The sequence below is a fragment of the Oncorhynchus mykiss genome, chromosome 29, assembly GCF_057628025.1.
Source record: "Oncorhynchus mykiss isolate SJ-2025 chromosome 29, ASM5762802v1, whole genome shotgun sequence".
NCBI classification, from domain to species: Eukaryota; Metazoa; Chordata; class Actinopteri; order Salmoniformes; family Salmonidae; genus Oncorhynchus; species Oncorhynchus mykiss.
The window spans coordinates 16,075,060-16,096,850 of record NC_143050.1 but is presented as its reverse complement, the minus strand read 5'-3'; the positions used below and the strand labels follow the sequence as shown (position 1 = coordinate 16,096,850).

The window sequence follows — 21,791 nt, the reverse complement described above, 5'->3', positions numbered from 1 at the left end:
CATTTTAAAATGTTTCAAACTTTTTGTTGCTGATGATAAGACAAGACATTAAAAAATGAATTGATAAAGTATGATGGGGTCTCTGGGTCACCGTATGCCAGGCTCCCTGGGCAAGACAAGGTTGAAGACCCCTGTATTAGGCTTACAGACAGAAGATCTTAATTTGAGCCAGTTTGCTACAGCAGGGAAATAATTTTGCAGGAACAGGAAATGTGAATTATTAAGTGGATTATAATTAATGAACATTTTTTGTAGGGGTTGATAAATGTTTCCTTATGGAAATCAAGTCTGACGTTTTAAAGTGGAAATTACAAACTTAAGAAGCCTTTTCAAACAATGAACACAAGCAGACATTGCAATAGTAATTTATTAGAATCACCCACCCCCACACAATTCGGTAATTTAATAAGATCGTCAATTCACGTCCAGTCTCCATGGCCTACCAGTTCACAGCTGTACAGATGTGTGGTGAATTAATCTGATGGAGAAGAGGCGTTCATTGTTCAGTGAGAAAGGAAGTGGTGAAGCGAAAGGGTTGATGCCGCGTTCATATCAACTGGGAACTCAAAATAATACGAGGTCAAATCATCTTGATCTTCAGGATGGAAATTCCGAGTTGGATGACTATTCGAATCGGGTTTTCCCAGTCGGAGCTCGTATTTTTTCTCCAAGTTCCCAGTTGTTTTGAACAGACTAAATTCGGAGATTTCCGAGTCCCAAACTCCCAGTGGTTTTGAACGCGGCATTACTCTGCCCAAAATCTGTCCACGAAGTGACGGATTCTTGTATGGAGGTCTGTGTCTGTGAGACAGTGTCGAATTTGGTCGAGCAAAAAATGTAACTGCTAATTTTCCACGTGAGGCTTATTTGATCGAATACACGTTTCGTAATTGTGAGGTTGTTACGAATGCACTATATAAGTGGCCGCACGTGGCGTTTCGGCAATTTGGGAAAAAACTACTACATTTATATTGGAGCTGTGCGTGTTGTTCACTCGCGTATCTTCCCTTTCTGATTGGCTAGAATGGTCCCACCTGATATTGACTCCTCCCGTTTGCCTTCCATCTTTGAGGACATGTATTTCCATTTTTCAGTCATTTGTTAGAGCAGCTACTCGACTATCTTGTCAATATAATAGATCATCTTCGGTTCAGTCAAAAAACTGGAGCTTTGACGTCACACCACTATTTTCCGCAGGATTAAAGATGGCTCCGCATCATGTACTAAAGTGCTGTCAACGGAGTTTAGCTTGGATACCTGTTATTTTCATCAACCTGGTCGTTGGCTGGTCTTATTATGCATACGTCGTGGAACTCTGTATCTGTAAGTATACAATTATCGTTTTTGGATGATTAACGGTGTTTGTTTCCTCATTGAAACAAAGTTGCTTGACTGCCCAGCTGGAGAATGTGTAGGATTCGGGAAACAGTACAGAAATGTGGTGGGACGAGAACAGGTGAAACAGTGAAAGACTACTTTGTTGCGGATAGCCAATCACGCTCATAGATAGAACCCTGTTTTAGCCTGTTTCTGCTGCTGATAGTACAATGACATGCATGTCTGTCAGTCAGTCAGTCAGTGAGTGGCTGTAATCAGGGGCATCCCTTCAGCAGGGCAAACAAAGCATTCTGTGATGGGTGGGTCCCCCACTGGTAGTGCCAGGCTACCGCTGGGGGGTGAGAGGAGGGGGTCTGTAGATGTGAGCATACTACTGTAGTACTGTAACTCTGCAGACGCATCAATCAGATGCCCTCTCTAAACTCCTATTTTCTCTCTCTGTGTGTACTTTGTCTGTTTCAGTTACAATCCCAAATAATGCAGAAAAAAGTAAGTAACATTCAGAAACATTTGGTGCTTTCACAACTGTCTTTGATCACACAAACTCTATTGTATACCTGGTTGTTTTTTGTTCTTGCTCCCTCTCTCCAACAGTATCATACCTGGTTGTTTTTTATTCTTGCTCCCTCTCTCCAACAGTATCATACCTGGTTGTCTTCCACCTGTTCTTCATCATGTTTATCTGGTCCTACTGGAAGACTATCTGCAGTAGGCCTGCCAGCCCCTCTAAAGAGGTATACAGAGTAGGGCTGACCCAATTTAGTCTACTGGTCGAAAAGGCTGTAAGGCTGATATTTTTTTTGTGGGGTGGTGGCAAGTATATGTATTTTTTAAATGTATGGCACACGAGACGCCTGTCTGAGTGGACTAATCCATTGTTTGGTTATGGAAATTTCTGTTTCCTATGGAAACGTCGTAAAATAGGCCTACCCAATTACTACTTACCGCATCTCACTAGCTCAGGATATGGCCCAGAATATTTTATACAATGTTGCAAGTTTGCTAGCTCGGACCAAATTAATAGTTGATACAATGTTTCAAGTTCCTTACAGACAGGCCATTTGTAGCCAATGTGATTTATAGGATATTTATTTTTATCAGGATATTTTCTTCCTGCGGGCTGCTATGTTTTTGTTTGTTGGCTTTTTACATATTGGCAATGGCGATAAAGTTACTTTTAGATTTGTATAATTTTCATTTAGATAGAATATTGATTAACCACATGACATTGATTCTGAGATATATAGACTTTATTACAAATTAAAATGTGCAAATGTAAATCGTAACTGGCATCCAGATCAGTAGAAATGGTAGGATAACTTGGCACTCCAAATGGAAAATGTTACTGACCGCTGGTGTAGCCTATTACAGTCTTCTGCTTCTGGTTAGGCTATCTTGATCTCTGGCTCCCACTTGAGTCATTTGTTTCTTAATTTTTAATCACAATGCTTAAAGCATCAGACAAGCTCAGTAGCCAACATATAGTTGATTTCATTCAAACATATGGTGTGTCTATATATGGGAAAATGCATGTTTTCAAATTACGAATGGTCATAAGTACAGACTACTTTCGGTCAGTCAAGATTTTCGTCGGAGACGGCCCTAATACACAGTGTATCTGTCTTCACCAGTAGTACTAATTCTGCCTCCCGTGAGATGCTACACCACAATGCCAGGGGAGTGGGCACTGGGCTGGGTGGTTCCCTAGGCGCTCTGTAATTACACTGTACAGCAGATGTTCACATAGGAGTGTGTGAGAGCATATGGTTGTGAAGTGGGGTTACTCTGTCTCAATCTCAAGTTACTTGTTTCACATTTCAACTGGGCCCTAATTTCTAGATGCATGACTACCGGTACTAACTATGTTATAACATACTTGGTGAAACTCTCTCTGTTCTCCCATCAGTTTTGTCTGGCCAAAGTGGAGAAGGAGCAGTATGAGAAGGAGCAGTCAGATGCTCAGCAGGACATCCTGAAGAAAGCGGCCATAGGATTGCCTGTCTACACACGCACTGGGACCGGAGGTGAGAATACAATACAGTCGACACATGGTTGGAACACACACACCTTGGATTTAAAGCTGATGATGATTGAGCAGGTGTATTGGTGTGTTCTCCACAGCCGTCCGGTACTGTGAACACTGTCAGGTGATCAAACCCGACCGCTGCCACCACTGCTCCACCTGTGACATGTGAGTTCAGTTAGTTCTGTCTCCATGGGGTTCAGATGAGATGCACCATTGGATTTTATGTGGGGTCTTTTTAGATGCTTCAACTCCAAAGTAATATACTATTTTCTTCTTTTCCTTGTTTGTTTGTGCTCTCTCTCTCTCTCTCTCAGGTGTGTACTGAAGATGGATCATCACTGTCCATGGTATGTAACACCTCAGTCCGTTCTTGTAATTTAGATGCTTAGCAACAGTACACTCCTTTTGTGTGTGAAGTTCTTTGTTCATACTGACTTGATAGTGATTGGATCAGTGGAGAGTTTAATCCTCTCCATTCTACTGCATCAGCATATTTGATCTGTCTGACCTTTTTACTTGATGAAGTCACTGTTTTGTCTAGTACAGCAATGGAAAAGGAATTACCCAGCTCTCAAACAGATAATTATGTAGACTTTGTGTCATCACTGTATTTTATACAGATTAGAGAATAGAGGCAACTAGTGGAGAAGGCAGCAGGAGCCACGTTGACTGATTCATTTACCCCTCTCTCTCTGTTTCTTGCTCAGGGTGAATAACTGTGTTGGATTTTCGAACTACAAGTTCTTTGTCTTGTTTCTGGCCTACTCCATGCTGTATTGTGTGTTTATCGCTGCTACTGTCTTGCAGTATTTCATCAAATTCTGGACAGTAAGTACTACTAAGTAATACTCTAGCTGCCTTTCATTTCTTCCCTAGCCAGAGCTTAGTGGTTGAGTGTAAACACTGACAGCAGTAAGATCCCTGATCGCATGTTCCAATTAGCCAATACCCAAATCCTCTACATAATCCACCTCAAATTTGAGCAGTCTGCATGTCAGATTTATTTTTTATATCTAATCGCTGTAAAATAGTTGCACACATTTCTCCACTAACAATCTGTCTCTAATACTTTGCCTAAAGCATTGCCGAAGGAGATCTGTTGGGGATTGTCCTCAGGTAAAATGCAAGATTGTCACCATCTGATCGTCATGTTAGTTAAAAAGTAAGGTTGCACTTCTTTGAATAGCCTATTGCCACTAATGGCAAGTCACAATAAGGTAAGCTAGAGAAGCTCCACCCATAATGGCATTCACAAGCCTTTTGTCTCTGATGTACAAGTCGCTGTTGAGGGATTCTCTTCAGTATGTGTCAAACACTGTTGTCTTGCAGCATAAGCTGTTGTCTGTTCCTCCTTGAGTGTTAAGACTGGGCTTCTGTCCTTGTCTGTGTTGTATGCTGCCTTGCTTGTGACAATGAATGCCCACTGTCATCTTGCCCAACTGAGGCCCAGTGTGGAGTTGGACAGGATTGGTTGTTTAGCATGTCTTATTTTGCATATTGAATTCACAGACAACCAAAGGTCTGTACTGTATGTAGTACCTGCTGGAGCCATTCACTGAACAGACATGTAGGCTCAGATTCTGCTTCTCCAGAATGAGGAGGTCACCCATTGTCATTTACAACTGACTGATCCTGTGTGTCTGTGCACATCCTGTGTGTCTGTGCAGAAGGTTAACATTACTACTGTATGGTTCTGTTGAAAAGTATGACATCACTAACGGCTCTCCTCTCTCTTCCCTCTCAAGAATCAGCTGCCCGACACTCACGCCAAATTCCACGTGTTGTTTCTGTTTTTTGTGGCGGCAATGTTCTTCATCAGCATCCTGTCGCTTTTCAGCTACCATCTCTGGCTTGTGGGAAAGAACAGGACCACCATAGGTAGCTGCCATGCCTCACCATGCTGTAACACAGAACATCTCATCCACTATTGTCTTGATTGATTGTTGACACCATTTTATCATTGTTTGACATAGTATAAGTTTATGTCTTGGTTTTTATTTCAGAGGCTTTCAGGGCTCCTGTCTTCAGAAATGGCCCAGACAAAAATGGCTTCTCTCTGGGCTTCAGTAGGAACGTGGTGGAGGTGTTTGGAGACCAGAAGAAGTACTGGATGTTTCCCATCTACACCAGGTGAAAACACCAAGTCTACTATCTACCTATTCTTTTGGAGATTTACAATCGTTTTTTTAAGTAGACCACAAAACATTTCAAATACTTAGGATGCTTAATAAGTGAAAAATATATAAAGATAACTTGATCCCATCACTCACCAATATGAAAGCAGACCTAATTAAATGGAACAATCTTCACAGAAATCTAAATGGTAGAGTTAACCTTTTCAGAATGGAATGGCTCCCAAAGTATAGTTATTCTACTTTGCCGAAGTATACTCGGTCATAACAGACGGTGTATGGGCAAATTAAAACTGCTAGAATAGAAAGTGACATTTTATATCTTCCTATGTCTAAATGTTGGTTTTAACCTTCCAGACTTGGAATTGTATCAACTCGCCTCCCAAGGCTTTTACTTGCAACAAATAGTTAAATGCATTAAAGAAGAAAAATGGGTACATTTTGAAGATGCACATGTTCACCCCAGAATCTTTTTACGTGTCTTATTTTCAAAGGAAAAGGCTAAGAACATTAACAACTTCATAGTTAAGAACAACATGGACATTTTTTAAAAATATTCTACAAAAACCAATATGACCTCCTAAAAACACAAGCCTATCAAACAGTCCTTGGATAGCTTTTCAGAATTCACCAATAAATAAATTGGTCCACATCCAAAATTCCAAAAGCAATTTTGGATTGACTAATGTGGATATTTTTAAAATGCATGCAACTTAAAACGTATCACAATGTCTATTTGATTTTTTGGACATCAGAGCAATCTTGAGGGAATCCTATCTGAGTCAGAACAGGATGTTCATATGATAGGTAAGATATACAAGTCTATCCAACTGACAAAAACTATTGGAACTAAAACTGAAAAATAACTGATATTGGCACAAGATGAAGGGAATGTTGGAACATAACTAACGAAATGACAGTTCATGAAAATGTACGCTTAATCCAGTATAAACTAATGTATTGAATTTATTAAAGAAGAGACAAAATTCACAAATTCTACAGCACAACTGCAGAGTCGTGTCTTAAGTGTAAAACTAACAATGAGGCAATAATCCAATGCCTTCTGGGATTGTTATGAAGTCCAAAAGTTAGGGGCGGATTGAGAAAGTTGGCTGTCAGAAGTATTAGTATAAATGTACTTTTAATCCACCTGTCTGTAAATCCAGACATGGCATATGAGGGTGCAGTGAGCTACCCTATGGGTTGGACAATACCTTTCTCGTCAGTCACCTTGAAAAAAGGTATACGTAACCTGGAAATAAACCAATCCTCCGTTGTTAACACAATGGAAAGTTCAAGTGCTTTATTATGTAAATGTTGAAAGTGCGTGGGCGAAGGAGAGAAACCAAAGGGTGCCGTTTGAGGCCATGTGGCAGAGAGTGATAAGGGCTCTGGAGATGCAGGTGTGATGTTATTTGTATGTTTTGTATTGTTTCAAAAAACATTTAAAAAAGTTTTAATCTAATTATTATAGTACTTAGAAACTTAGTGCAGGGTTTAAATACCAAGTGCCCCCCCCCCCCCGTTCTCTCTCTCCTCTCCTTTCTCTCCGTTAGTCATGGTGATGGACACAGTTTTGTCACCCGGTTGCTGACCTTAGATCCTGAGCAAATAGCTGTGGGCCTCCAGATCAATGGCAAAAGGTTATTTATGGTTTCTCAGGTTGATTTATTTATTTCCTGATTCAGTAAAATGATCTCACCTAATTCATTAAATTAATCTCTGCCTTGTCCTCCAACAGCTCTGTAGATGGTCTGGCAAGCCCCAAGCACATCCTTGGCAACAACATTAACCACATTGAGGGCCATCAGGATGGTATGTAGATTCCCCATAGATATCCTGTAATGTCAAGTAGCCATGTGTCTGTGTGCTGCCTGACCCTAGAACCCTTGTGTTTCAGACGTAGCCCAGACGGTAACTGTGACCATGGAGACTGAATCATAGACAGGTAAGCCTATAGATGAGTTCCGCTGAAGTGCGCGTGTTTCCTGCAGACCTTAGAGTGGAAACTGATGACCACCAGGTGGCTCAAATGGCCAGTTTACATGTCTGCCAGGAGACAACTGAGCCATTAACTGTGATGCCTTACAACCAGCAGCATCTTTGTCTCTACAGAAACCAGCCTTTTATCACATGCAGTACCCCTACTACCATGGACAAAATGTCAAGTAAACGCTCTCGAATAGCCGCCATCCTTTCTATTGTCGTTCTTATGACCACCAAACAGCATCCCTGTTACCATGGACAAACCCTGGACTGTCATGGACACGACATCTGTCACCAGAGCTTTAATCAGCTTTCAGTTTCCATCCTCACCAAACACATGCAGATGCGTTTTCTTTGTTGCTAACCAAAAACGCACAACAATATTTTTTTGGTAACTATTATTAATCTCTGGAACTGCTCTGTTATTCAAGCCAAAAAAAGAATACTCTTTGCACTAGGTCAGATAAGTGCAGGAAAAGAATACTCTTTGCACTAAGTCAGATAAGTGCAGGAAAAGAATACTCTTTGCACTAGGTCAGATAAGTGCAGGAAAATAATACTCTTAGCACTAGGTCAGATAAGTGCAGGAAAATAATTGCTTTACAGTTATACGCCTCCGTCAAATCAGTATTCACTTGCTTTATTGGGAAAAATGAAGAGGTCACTGTGTCTTAGCACAGAAAATGTGTTAGTGGCTTTGATTTGATTAAACCCTGAGGATACAATGTTGTGTCTTGAGGCCCTGAAGGTCATGAGCACTACTGTCTCAGTTGATTGTAGCGTGTGTGTACTGTATGCACTTTACACTTGAATCCTGTGACTGGTGCTAAGCATATCCATTGATTTCAATAGGACAGTAGGTTTATACGAACCACGGCTTTGTAGGACCCTATGCCTCACCCAAAATCCTCTCCTGCTCTGTATCATCGGAACTTAAATGTGCATTGTGCCTTCAGGACAGTATGGAAGAACAAAGGTATAGTACAGTGCCATAGTTGACCGTAGCATGGTGTAATAACTTTACAATTTATATAGATGGAAATGGAAACCGGAGAGCATTTTTGTTTACAATTTTACGGGCCAAATCCCCACTCATGTTTTGCACAATTCCGTGCATCAGTGATGATATACACTGAGTGTACAAAACATTAGGAAAGCCTTTCCTAATATTGAGTTGCACCCCCCTCAGAACAGCCTCAATTTGTCGGGGCATGGACTACAAGGTATTGAAACTTTTCAACAGGGATCCTGGTCCAATTTGACTCCCAATGCTTCCTACAGTTGTATCAAGTTGGCTGGGTGTCCTTTGGGTGGTGGACCATTCTTGATACACTTGCAAAACAAACTGTTGAGTGTGAAACCCAGCAGCATTGCAGTTCTTGACACTCAACCAGGCACCTACTACCATACCCTGTTCAAAGGCTCTTAAATATTTTGTCTTGTCCATTCACCCTCGGAATGGCACACATACATAATTCATGTCTCAAGGCTTAAAAATTCTTCTTCTTTAACCTGTCTCCACCCCTTCATCTATACTCATTGAAGTGGATTTAACAGGTGACCAACAAGGGATCATAGCTATCACCTGGATTTACCTGGTCAGTCTCATGTTCCTAATGTTTTGTACACTCAGTGTATGTGACCAGGTAGATTTATTTATTTTTTTAATCAAGAATTGTTGGGAGTCAACACAGTTTTTTTCAGAGGTGTGATATCAGAGGTGTATAATTCATTAACATTGGACAGCATTGTTACTCCATTAAGTATTTATTTTCAAGGTTTCTTTTAAGTTGCAGATTTTCCATAGTTTATTTTTGCCATATATTGTTTTCAGATATGTAGCGTTTTTTAACCTGAGTTTATGAAGATTAAGGTATCTGTGAAGTCATCACTTTTGTTCGCGAGAGGGGACTTTTGACACATTTCACAGGAAAGTGAGATGAATTGTTTGATGTCAGAGTTCTATCTTTGAGAATAAGGAATTGCTATTTGTGTTCACTTTATGCAATTCCTGACTTCTCAATCGGATGAATGGCATACATATGGAGAAAAACGGAAGGCTTTGTACCATGTTTTTTAAAGCACATTTTACATCACAAATGCTGCTTTCTTTCATTATTATTGCTGTTTTCTTATTATTTGATTGTTTTGTCGTGGACGATGTACAATGTTGAGCATATACATAAATATTTAATGTACTGAACCAGCTTTGTTAATACCAGTAGGCCAGTTTCCATGTGTAGTAGTCCCTGGGGAAGTTACTGTTCTGCTGTAGTAAATCATGCCAGGATGCTCATAGACCACCAAGAGGAGGCTAGAGCTAGACATCAACCTCTCAATGGACACTTTTTATTATTATTTTTTAAATCAGAATATTTGTGATCGGGTTTCTTAATTTCCAACTGACTATGATCCGTGTGGTTTTTAGGAGAGTTGTTTTGGAATTTGCAAGCGGTTTGTTTACTGGATGCATAAATGTTTGTATAACACCCTATCGTGGAGGAATGTAGAGTGAGAGCATTGTGACTAACCAGAAATCCTAACTTTCTCATTTTAAATGAATGCCATAGAGAAGTATTTTGTGCTACATTGTATATTCACAAAATCTGTTGACGGTAAATCATGGACCAATTTCCTGTTTCATTTTTTTTTTAAAATAATATCTTATTTTTTTATTGAAGCTGTTTTGCATGTTAAGTATTTTCTCACTATTTGTACTACCCTGTCAGCCAGTTTTGGTTGTTCATGTTTTTTTTTAAATATAATCTAAATGTGGAAATAATTTTCACAAAGTTCAATAATTGTTTATTTTGTAGATGAATACACTGTATTAATGTGTACATTTTAACAATAAATACTGTTTTTAGTGCATTCATTCTTGATTAATGCACTTCTACGTTGTTAGAAACAATGTTGGTTGCCTAGATAGTCCCATTACAACAAGGGTAGGGCCTGATAAATATTGGATACCGTCTGATTTAACATTTTAGTTAGACCACTTTATATGATGAGAGCAATGCGCCAAAATAAGCCACTGTCATGTCATAAGTCACTTGGCAAATCTTCAGCAAACGTGAGGGCAAGGTTTAGCAATATAAGACTATTCACACATCGTGGGGTCAACGAACGAGGTGTCAGTGACAGATGCATGGAAAATCACAGCATTCACTGTTACACATTTTTATATATTTTTTTTTCACCTTTATTTAACCAGGTAGGCAAGTTGAGAACAAGTTCTCATTTACAACTGCGACCTGGCCAAGATAAAACAAAGCAGTTCGACACATACAACTCCACAGAGTTACACATGCAATAAACAAACATACAGTCAATAATACAATAGGAAAAAGTCTATATACATTGTGTGCAAATGAGGTAGGATAAGGGAGGTAAGGCAATAAATAGGCCATAGTTATGAAATAATTACAATATAGCAATTAAACACCGGAGTGATAGATATGCAGAAGATGAGTGCAAGTGGGGTGCAAAGGAGCAAAATAAATAACAGTATGGGGATGAGGTAGTTGGATGGGCTGTTTACAGATGGGCTATGTACAGGAGCAGTGATCTATGAGCTGCTCTGACAGCTGGTGCTTAAAGTTAGTGAGGGAGATATGAGTCTTCAGCTTCGTGATTTTTGCAGTTTGTTCCAGTCATTGGCAGCAGAGAACTGGAAGGAACGGTGGCCAAAGGAGGAATTGGCTTTGGGGATGACCAGTGAAATATACCTGCTGGAGCGCATGCTACGGGTGGGTGCTGCTATGGTGACCAGTGAGCTGAGAAAAGGCGGGGCTTTACCTAGCAAAGACTTATAGTTGACCTGGAGCCAGTGGATTTGGTGACGAATATTAAGCGAGGGCCAGCCAACGAGAGCATACAGGTCACAGTGGTGGGTAGTATATGGGGCTTTGGTGACAAAACAGATGGCACTGTGATAGACTGCATCCAATTTGCAGAGTAGAGTGTTGGAGGCTATTTTGTAAATGACATCGCCGAAGTCCAGGATTGGTAGGATAGTCAGTTTTACAAGGGTATGTTTGGCAGCATGAGTGAAGGATGCTTTGTTGCGAAATAGGAAGCCGATTCAAGATTTCATTTTGGATTGGAGATGCTTAATGTGAGTCTGGAAGGAGAGTTTACAGTCTAACCAGACACCTAGGTATTTGTAGTTGTCCACATATTCTAAGTCAGAACCGTCCAGAGTAGTGATGCTGGATGGGCGGGTGTGTGCAGAAATCGGTTGATGAGCATGCATTTAAGAGCAGTTGGGAGGTCACGGAAGGAGAGTTGTATGGCATTAAAGCTCGTCTGGAGGTTAGTTAACACAGTGTCCAAAGAAGGGCCAGAAGTATACAGAGTGGTGTCGTCTGCGTAGAGGTGGATCAGGGAATCACCAGCAGCATGTATACATCATTGATGTATACAGAGAAAATAGTCGGCCCGAGGATTGAACCCTGTGGCACCCCCATAGAGACTACCAGAGGTCTGAACAACAGGCCCTCCCATTTGACACACTGAACTCTGTCTGAGAAGTAGTTGGTGAACCAGGCGAAGCAGTCATTTGAGAAACCAAGGCTGTTGAGTCTGCCGATAAGAATGTGGTGATTGACAGAGTTGAGAGCCTTGGCCAGGTCGATGAATACAGCTGCACAGTATTGTCTCTTATCGATGGCAGTTATGATATCGTTATTTATAACACTTTGTTTTAGAATGAATTGTTTGGCTTGGACAAAAAAAGTGGCAGTTTTAGAAGTTTATCTCTGCATGGTTATGGCATTGAAGTGAAACAAGTTTATATCTCAAGGACTCACAGGAATGTGAGTCCTTGCATCAGGGTTATAGAGTGTGACAGTGTCTACTGTGGGGGAATGAACTCTCTGCTATCCACCTGACTCACTGAGTGTGTGCGGATGGAGAAAAATGTGTGAGAAGCCCACGTCTATGGAGAAGTCACACATGACTCGATCTACAGGTGTCTGTAGGCGAAGCAAGTTTACATTTAAATGCATGGCTTCTTTTTTATTCAGATTTAATTTTATGCTACCTGTCTTTCTGTCTCTCGTACTCGCTCTTCCTTTTCTCTTTCTCTCCATTCCTTTTCTCTTTATTGCTTTTATCTTTCTCTCCTTTTCTCTCCATCTCTTACTAAACCTCTCTGTTTGACTGTAATCCATCCATCCAGGTCTGTTTTTGGATCATCTTTCACCTTCTCCCTTCACTTAATTTGTAACCGGGTAAACTGATTAGACCTAATTGTCTCACCCTACATACTAAAATCCATGTTTTTCTTAGCTCAAATGCAATAATGAAGTTGAGTGATGATGAGACCATCTACATGTAGCCATTAGCTACAGCCCACTGCCGGAAAGTCTTTATTCTAGATTCTGTATATGGGGACAGAGTTTTAGGGATCCAACAAAATCGATTTAGCTAGAAAGGGATGGTTTATTGATTTGAAATTGGTAGAATTTGAAAAAAGGTGTTAGTTATCCTCAACACTCTTGCTGGTCTCAGTTCATGTCATTACTGGTGAATGTTTTCATGACTAAAAGTTACACAGATACACAACAGATGGGGTACGTGATGAAAAACACAGTGAAGGCAAGGAAATAGTGGCATTAACAGAGAGACAGTAATTCGATTGGCAGAACGCTGAAATTAAATGGCTCCAGATAATCAGCGAGAGAGAGAGAGAGGTGATATTTTGTATATAAACCCACAACCTTTAAGATTGATGGTTGAACAATACAATACCCACTGGGCAAGAACTGGTTGAATCAACATAGTTTCCACGTCATTTCAACAACAAAAAATATATGTGACAACATTGAATCAACGTGGAAAGCTGATTGGATTTGAAAAAATGTCACCAAACTATTAACCTAAATCCAATTACATGGTGAAATGTTTTGTTGATTTCACGTTGAATTTAGGTTGGCAAATGGAAATCAAAACCAGAAGTTGGACTGACTGTGGGTATTTATTTTCTACTTGGATTCATTTGGTAATATGTTAACTCTAGCATGCTTTCCCAACCCCTTTCATTCCTGTATGTTGGCTGGCAAGAAACTATACACCCCAATCAAAGTTCATTCTCCTGAAACGTAAACGTGTGCTGGATCAAATCAAATCTATGGGAATGTTATTCCACTGAGAGTTACAGGAGCCGAATGTGGGTCATTGGGCTCCCCTTGATAAGGAAGGTTGCTCAATAAATACAGTAGTTCTAAGATTTGAATGAAATACAGTTATCTGCCATTCTCTATGCGAAGGTGGTCTCATTGACTAGTTGGAAAATCTGCAGTTTTCACTGAGCAAACAACTTACTCATCATCAGTCAGAAGTTAATTGCGGGGGAAAGTTCAATATCTATTGCTGTCTGCTTCCTCACACCTCATATAACTGCAGTCAGTGGGCAAGAGATACATCACTGGTAGTTTATTTTCTGCATATCCTCACAACCTGGCTGGGAGTCCTCACATTACCGACTTCAACTGACTATGGACATGGAAGAAGCTCTCAACAGCACCATCCATCCGAGCTGTTTAGAAGAACCTCCGCTGGCTATCCATGTCATAAAGCGTGAGTTACCCAGATTACCTTATCTATCAGTTTGTAGATAGTGTTTCATTATCAAGTTGTAATTGGGAAAGGGAATTTCACTACAAATTGTACAAAACAGTTTTTGGGACGCAGACTGTTTCTTTTGCATGTTTGACTTCAAATAAATAATATAAATAATAATAATAATAAATAATGATGTCTTGGTCTTCTATCATTCATTTGTACCTGACATGTCAAGCATCCCAAGGCCAAACAGGAGTTACAGAAGTATGATAATATAGTAGGGCTATATTAGAAGTGACTGTTAGTCCTATATAATTATTTTCTCAAATGTGTGTGATAACTACACCGTGGCCATTGGCATGGCAGAAATGTGACTGATTGGGTCTCTGGCACACAACAAGACGTTATTAGCCCGTTGAGCTAAAGCTCAGGTGTTAGCTCTGGAAGTATTCAGGTCTCCGGTGTAATGCTGAAAATCTAATTTCCTTCATTTTGTGGCTAGTCAAATACTTTCTGTGGCACACGCCAGAGTCAAATACTTTCTTTTAAAGGAACTTCATGACAGGATAGGCAACTGAATGTTGTTGTTCACCAAACAATCTCTGATACACAGACAAGACCAATAAAACAAATTCTGAATGAATTTGTCCTCCAAATGGAAGGCTACAGTCTAATCCAGGCTGATTGGAGGGACAGCATTTCACTCTGCTCATCATTACATCTCCATGTGTAGGCCACATATATGCATGTTTGGTTTCTCCAAAGTCATTTTTCTGTTCTGAGAAATATGATGGCTCATTTGATGACAAATAACTTGCATGGCCTTTCATCCTTTTGTATTCAGTCAACATCTCTTCAAGGGTGGTTTATTGTTTCTGTAGATAGCCTCGATCTCAGTCCATATGAAACTAATCAAGGATACATTTAGACAGCTGGATTTGCACTGGGCCGAGTGAAGTATTGTTGGGATCTCATCAGCACTCAACCTCAAAAGAGGCTGAATAAAATGGTTTGGAGGCTGTTTCACAAATGCTGTTGTGTCCATGGGGATGTTGTCAGGGCATTGATCTATCCTCAAGAGAGGTTGTTGTTGCCAGGGGCTTCTACTGACCTATACAACCTCTCTCTCTCTCTCCCTCCTGATCCTCTTACTCTCTCCCTTAACTAGAGCTGGATGTCTTTGGTGTGGCTCTGTACTCCATGCTGACCCTCATGTCTACGCTGTCCCTGCTGCTCTACCTGGAGGAGTGTGTGTTTATCTATAGAAAAGTCCCGTCTCCTAAGAAGACAACTATTATGTGGGTCAATGGTGCTGCACCGGTAAGAAGTCAGCTCCCTGTCTCCGCTGGCCTTCACCAGATACAATTGAATGCAATAAGTACTGCCAGTGGATCTCTGTGGTTATAGCTACACTGTCTGGACTGGATGAGTATATAGTCTCGTTAATTGTTATTTTATTGTGTTACTTTTTATCGTATTTTTTACTTTAGTTTATTTAGTAAACATTTTCTTTACTCTATTTCTTGAACTGCATTGTTGGTTAAGGGCATGTAAGTAAGCATTTCACCTGCATACACCTGTATTCTGCGGCATGTGACAAATACAATTTGATTTGATTTGACGATTTGACTGAGACAGCAGTGTATCACTGTGGTTATACATAGCTAGATTGCCTACATGGAGATCACAAACATCTGTTTGGGTGTTAAGGTCCAAAGCAGCCGTTTTTATTTGAATTTCAAATCCTTTCTGGGTAACAATTAAGTACCTTACCGCGATTGTTTTCTATTAAAATGGTCAAAAATAAACAAAAATAGCTTCTTAGCAAAACACATTTATTTTGCTGGGACTGTCTGGGAGTGGTGAGGGGAAATCTGAAAATGAGGTGTTATTGGCAGAGGGATTTGGAACTGTCATTCTTGTTGGTATATTAACTAATTTACCGCCTGGTGATGTCACCAGGCAGGTTAAAACTCAATCCCACCAAAACAGGCTGAAATTTCAGGTGGTCTTTTCAAGTAGCTCTTACACGAAAAGGGCATTGTCCTAATTTTCACAAAAATTATTCCAACCTCATAGTGTGGAAATATATATAAAACACAGGATAATCACATTTTTGACTGCACTGGGCCTTTAACTTTTAGCTAAACTGTAAATTAGAATGTCTGTCATTCTATGATCATACAGTATTTTATTCATCACTTTATATGAATGGGAACCATGTGGATGATGAATGTTATGACTAAAAGTAACGTTCTGTTTCTGTCTCAGGTCATTGCCACCATGGCTTGTTTTGGGATGTGGATACCAAGGGCTACCATGTTTACAGATATGACGTCCAATTCGTAAGTTTCCTCTCACCAACACACTACTTACTACTTACTCTCTCTCTCTCTCTCTCTTTCACATACCCTTCTATGAACGCATAAACAATTTGACTATACTGCACTAAGTAGATGCAGTGCTCTTTCACCTGTAGTAATGGGCTGACAGGAAGCCATGGTAAGGAGTACTGACATAAACGGGAGGAGGGTTTTTATGAATGCACTCAACTATGTGACCACAGTTTAATCACTCTCTTAATCATTACACTGTGTTAGAGATCATCCCCAGAGAGTTGGGCGCCTAGGAAGAAAAAATGAAGGTAATTACATTTTTAGCTAGTTGAAAAGCAAAGCCTGTGCATCAAGTACAGAAAATGCAGGCTAGACATCCGGCAAAACAATACTCCTATGCATCTGGTTGGCATAAGGGCTCGATTCAATCCCTATCGCAGAAGATCCGTACTATAGCACGATTTAAATTGAGTGGTATAGCACAATTGTAATTTAGCGTTTACCGTAAACGCAGTCTCCGCAAATGCGGGAACATTGCCTTTAAATGTAAATCATGCTATGCAGCAGATCAGATATCATTCCACATCCCCAGAGAGCTGGAAGGGAAACATTCAGGAAATGATACAAACAAGCACAAACAAACGTTTTTGGGACACAAACAAAAGTTGAGTGGGCAGACTAACTGGTTTTGAAGGCTGGTGACACACACTTGTTATGTGTGTACAATGTATCTAACAATTTACAAGTAAAACCTCTCCTTTTCTCTATAGGTACTTTGCAGTGGTGGTGTATAAGATCTTGGTTCTGATGATAGAGGAGAGTGGGGGTAGTGAGGCCTTTCTGAAGAGCAATGCCCAGAAAACCTTCAATATCAGTGTAGGGCCCTGCTGCTGCTGCTGTCCCTGCTTGCCACGCGTTCCAGTCACACGGTAACCGGAACAACCCACTTTGAAAAAACTGGTTGAATCAACTTGTTTCCATGTCATTTCATCCCAAAAATATCAATGTGATGACATGGAAAACTGATTGGATTTGCAAATAATCATCAATGTAAGAGTATTTTGTATTTTTTTTCACCCAACTTTTAGCTTAAATCTAATGACATTGTGACCTTTTTAGTCGATTTCACATTGAATTAATCTTAGTTGACAAGTAATCCAAATGTAAATCAAAACTAGATGACATCTGTGACCAGTGGGATGATGATTCATACTCAGGTCACACTTGGGCCAGAAGATTCTTTGTGTTGGTAATTTTGAACACAAGTGGTTAGAACATGTTAATAACGCTGGTCTGTTTTCATTCAGGTGCATGTTATTCTTGCTGAAGCTGGGGGCTCTTCAGTATGCTATCTTAAAGACAGTCCTCTCAATTGTGTCCGTAATATTGTGGACCAACGGCAACTTTGATCTTTCTGATGTAAGTAACTGTCCTCCTTTCTGTGAAAATCTTCTGAGCCACAACAAACATCCCCTTTACATCTTAAGCTTCAAACTGAGCTTGGTGTCATTCCATTGATTCCACTATTCAATGCCTACCCTCTTTAACCTTTCTCCATGTCTCGATGTTTAGCTGGAGATCACAGGCACGGCTATTTGGATCAACCCATTTATAGGTGTTCTCACCATCATCTCCCTCTGGCCTGTCGCCATCATGTTCATGAACATATGCAACACACTGCGCAGCATCAAGATCATACCTAAATATGCCATGTACCAGGTGAGTCTGTCCATGTCCTACTGCACAAACCAGATAGTCCAGGAACTTCCTGCTCAATGCCGTTGGTGAAATTACATCAGCTTCTGTCCTTTCCTTAGTCCTAGACTTGAGTTTTTAGGAATGTTGTGTAGTGTCTGATTCAGTATGGCCGTATCCATTTCTGCATCCCAATATTCTATGCATCTCCATGATGTCGCTGGTTATGTGTCCATAGTTGGTGCTGGTGCTCAGTCAGCTGCAGACGGCCATCATTAACATCCTGGCCTTGGATGGAACCATCGCCTGCTCCCCGCCATTCTCCTCTAGTGCCCGTGGTACCAGTAAGTGACAGAATAGCTCCAAACCAGCCAAACGAGAGCCATTACTTGATCAATATGAAGTCCATGTCCACCAACCCTGTCTGTCTGTCTCTGTCTGTCTGTCTGGTTTGTCTTTCTGTCTGGTTTGTCTTTCTGTCTGGTCTGTCTGTGTGTGTGTATATGTGTCTGTCTGCAGTGTTGAGTCAGCAGCTAATGATCTTGGAAATGTTCATCATTACCCTGGTGACCCGGTCGTTGTACCGCCGTACCTATGACTCTCTTCCCACCGACCCCCACGAGACCGACAACGACCAGAACAGCAAGATCAGCCTGCAGGCCCCAGAGGGGGAGCACACTGTCTGAGAGATTGGGGTGGAGTGAGAGGGAGAGGGGTGTGTGTGTGTGTGTGTGTGTGTGTGTGTGTGTGTGTGTGTGAGTGTGCGTGTGTGCGTTAAAGAAAGAGAGAGGGATTCTCTACCAAACATTTACACTATTGTTTTACTTGTATATTAATTTTGTTTTGATGGTGTGATACTGTATATTCTGCTGTTCAAGTTGTTGGTTAGTCTTGTATGCGATGAAACTTACTGTATATTAAAAGTTGACCTGCATTATGCTGAATATAATATTAGAACATATACCTCAAACAACATGTCTGTCCCATCCATAGTTCCTCAAGTTGCCTCAGCTCTCAACACGGCTATGTGGAGTTTGGTGTGTGAGGGTGTTGGAAAGAGATGGAGTTTATAAACAAAAGTGGGTTAATGGGGGTGTGAAATATGTATTTTGTATTCATATCAATAAATATAGTGAATTACAACTAGTCCTAGTCAAAAGTTTGGACACATCTACTCATTCAAGGGTTTTTCTGTAGTTTTTACTATTTCCTACATTGTATAATAATAGAGAAGACATGAAAACTATAAAATAATACATATGGAATCATTTAGTAACCAAAAAAGTGTTAAACAAATCAAAATATATTTAAGATTTTAGATTCTTCAAAGTAGCCATCCTTTGCCTTGGTGACAGCTTTGCACACTCTTGGCATTCTCTCAACCAGCTTCACATATGCTGAGCACTTGAATTGTGTTGGCTGCTTTTCCTTCACTGTGCAGTCCAAATCATCCCAAACTATCTCAATTGGGTTGAGATTGGGTAATCACTCTCCTTGGTCAAATAGCCCCTGCACAGCCTGGAGGTGTGTTTTGGGTCATTGTCCTGTTGAAAAACTAATTATAGTCCCACTAAGGGCAAACCAGATGGGAAGGCGTATCGCTGCAGAATGCTGTGGGAGTCATGCTGGTTAAGTGTGCCTTGAATTTTAAATAAGTCAGTGACAGCGTCACCAGCAAAGCACCCCCACACCATCACAACTCCTCCTCCATGCTTCACGGTGGGAACCACACATGCAGAGATCATCTTTTCATCTACTCTGCGTCTCACAAAGACACGGCGGTTGGAACCAAAAATCTCAAATTTGGACTCATCAGACCAAAGGACAGATTGCCACCAGTCTAATGTCCATCGCCGTTTCTTGGTGTCCATGATCTTTTTGGCCTTCCTGTGATATCGGGTACTGTAGGTGTCCTGGTGGGCAGGTAGTTTGCCCCCAAAAATGCGTTGGGCAGACTGCACCACCCTCTGGAGAGCCATGCGGTTGCGGAATGGTGCAGTTGCAGTACCAAGCGGTGATACAACCTGACAGGATGCTCTCAATTGTGCATCTGTAAAAGTTTGTGAGGGTTTTAGATGATAAGCCACATTTATTCAGCCTCCTGAGGTTGAAGTGGACCTGTTAGGCTTTTTTCACCACACCATTTCAGATCGTCAATAATGTGTACGGTGAGGAACTTGAAGCTTTCCACCTTCTCCACTGCGTTCCTGTCGATGTGGATAGGGCCGTGTTCCCTCTGCTGTCAGCTCCTGTGTTTTGTTGACGTTGATGAGAGGTTATTTTCCTGGCACCACTCTCCCAGGGTCCTCACCTCCTCCCTCTAGGCTGTCTTGTCATTGTTGGTAATCAGGCCTACTACTGTTGTGTCATATGCAAACTTGATGATTGAGTTGGAGGCGTGCGTGCCCACACAGTCATGGGTGAACAGGGAGTGCAGGAGGGGGCTGAGCATGCACGCTTGTGGAGCCCCTGTGTTGAGAATCAGAGAAGTGGAGGTGTTGTTTCCCACAACTCAGACGAGGAGACAGGGATAAGGTAACCATGGTATTTATTGAAAAGCAGGGGGGAGATGGGGTGAGACCAGGGGGAGCTTGGGTGGGTACTAGGGAACCAGGAACTGAGTTTGCGGCTGGGGCAAGGGGAGTAGGGGCAGGGTAAGCAGGTCCGAAGCGGAATCCTAGGAAGCAGTAGAGCAGGGGTCCTGGGCAGGGGAGCAGGACTGACAAGACGAGGGACTGATGACCAGAGTCAGAGCGGACGGAACTGTAGCAGACATACAAGCAGCGTCAGGCTAGGGAAAACAGGCACTAGAGGATAATAAGATCTATGCAGTAACAAACGGCTTGAAATGCCGACTGACAGAGCAGAGGCTACGATCTGGCAGCGTGGAAGTGGCAGTTCTGAGTGTTTGTAGAGGTCTTGATTATGGAACAGATTGCAGCTGGTGGGGATCTGCTCTGACTCCAGTACACCTGTCTCCACTCACATAATCAGATACACCCACACAGAGAGAAGGAGAGAGCACTGGGGGAGTGGCAGGTTAGGGAGACACAGGATGAGAAGTAGAGGGCGAGGCAGGGGCAGATGTAACAGGGTGTCAGGTAAGGTAGAAGTGATATGATCCTTAACTAGCCTCTGAAAGCACTTCATGAAGACAGAAGTGAGTGCTACATTGCGATAGATATTTAGTTCAGTTACCGTTCCTTTCTTGGGTTACATCGAAACCTCAAATAATATTATATTTTTCTTCCTCGTCAATGTCTATAAAGCCATTTCTGGACTTCGGTGAGTATAGAAAGAAGTTCTGCAAGAGTTTGAATATCATGGACACAGATATGGTATAGGGTTGCCACTGTGTTGAAAATAAGACGGGTGGCTTTTACTCTACGACAGTTCCACGGTAATAGAGTGATGCTGAGACCCATTTTTTCACTTTAAAAATTATATTTTTAACAATTGCCACTGAAAATGTCTCTAAAACACATTTACTTGAGGAACAGTATTGATGGAAAGTTTGGTAGAATGTCATTCATAATCTCCCAAGCAGTTGCCTTGTCAAGCAGTGATGCAGCCAATCAATATGCTCTCAATAGTGTAGCTGTAGAACTTTTTGAGGATCTGAGGGCACATGCCAAAATCTTTTCAGCCTCCTGAGGGTAGAAGAGGCATTGTCGTGCCCTCTTCACAACTGTGTTGGTGTGTTTGGACCAT

The 21,791-nt window shown here is 41.2% G+C and overlaps 2 protein-coding genes across 13 annotated transcripts; both read left to right on the top strand.

The window, feature by feature from the left end:
• Window positions 1-747: 747 nt before the first annotated feature.
• Window positions 748-10,353, top strand: LOC110510057 (palmitoyltransferase ZDHHC20-A). 12 transcript variants are annotated; one of them, XR_016493238.1, is made up of 15 exons: window positions 783-1,323; window positions 1,801-1,827; window positions 1,978-2,072; window positions 3,245-3,362; window positions 3,460-3,529; window positions 3,679-3,711; window positions 4,072-4,192; window positions 4,445-4,480; window positions 5,110-5,242; window positions 5,368-5,494; window positions 7,053-7,139; window positions 7,238-7,311; window positions 7,397-7,444; window positions 7,612-7,940; window positions 8,017-8,583. XR_016493238.1 is itself a non-coding variant. In XM_021591343.3 (14 exons), exons 1-13 carry the CDS (start codon window positions 1,206-1,208, stop codon window positions 7,438-7,440), a joined length of 1,083 nt encoding a protein of 360 aa, XP_021447018.1. In that variant the 5' UTR covers window positions 783-1,205; the 3' UTR covers window positions 7,441-7,444; window positions 7,612-10,353. The 12 variants fall into 12 exon arrangements, 8 of the variants coding, with proteins under 8 accessions (XP_090082766.1, XP_036823594.1, XP_090082771.1 ...); XR_016493240.1 differs by lacking the exon at window positions 4,445-4,480 and having other exon boundaries at window positions 778-1,323; XR_016493237.1 differs by having other exon boundaries at window positions 7,397-7,940.
• A 3,220-nt stretch (window positions 10,354-13,573) lies between these two features.
• On the top strand, window positions 13,574-19,226 carry LOC110510058 (organic solute transporter subunit alpha). Its single transcript, XM_021591345.3, has 8 exons — window positions 13,574-14,064; window positions 15,218-15,369; window positions 16,321-16,394; window positions 17,156-17,314; window positions 17,693-17,804; window positions 17,958-18,104; window positions 18,319-18,424; window positions 18,600-19,226. The coding sequence occupies exons 1-8, from the start codon at window positions 13,983-13,985 to the stop codon at window positions 18,764-18,766; spliced, it is 999 nt and encodes a 332-aa protein (XP_021447020.1). The 5' UTR covers window positions 13,574-13,982; the 3' UTR covers window positions 18,767-19,226.
• Window positions 19,227-21,791: the final 2,565 nt, after the last annotated feature.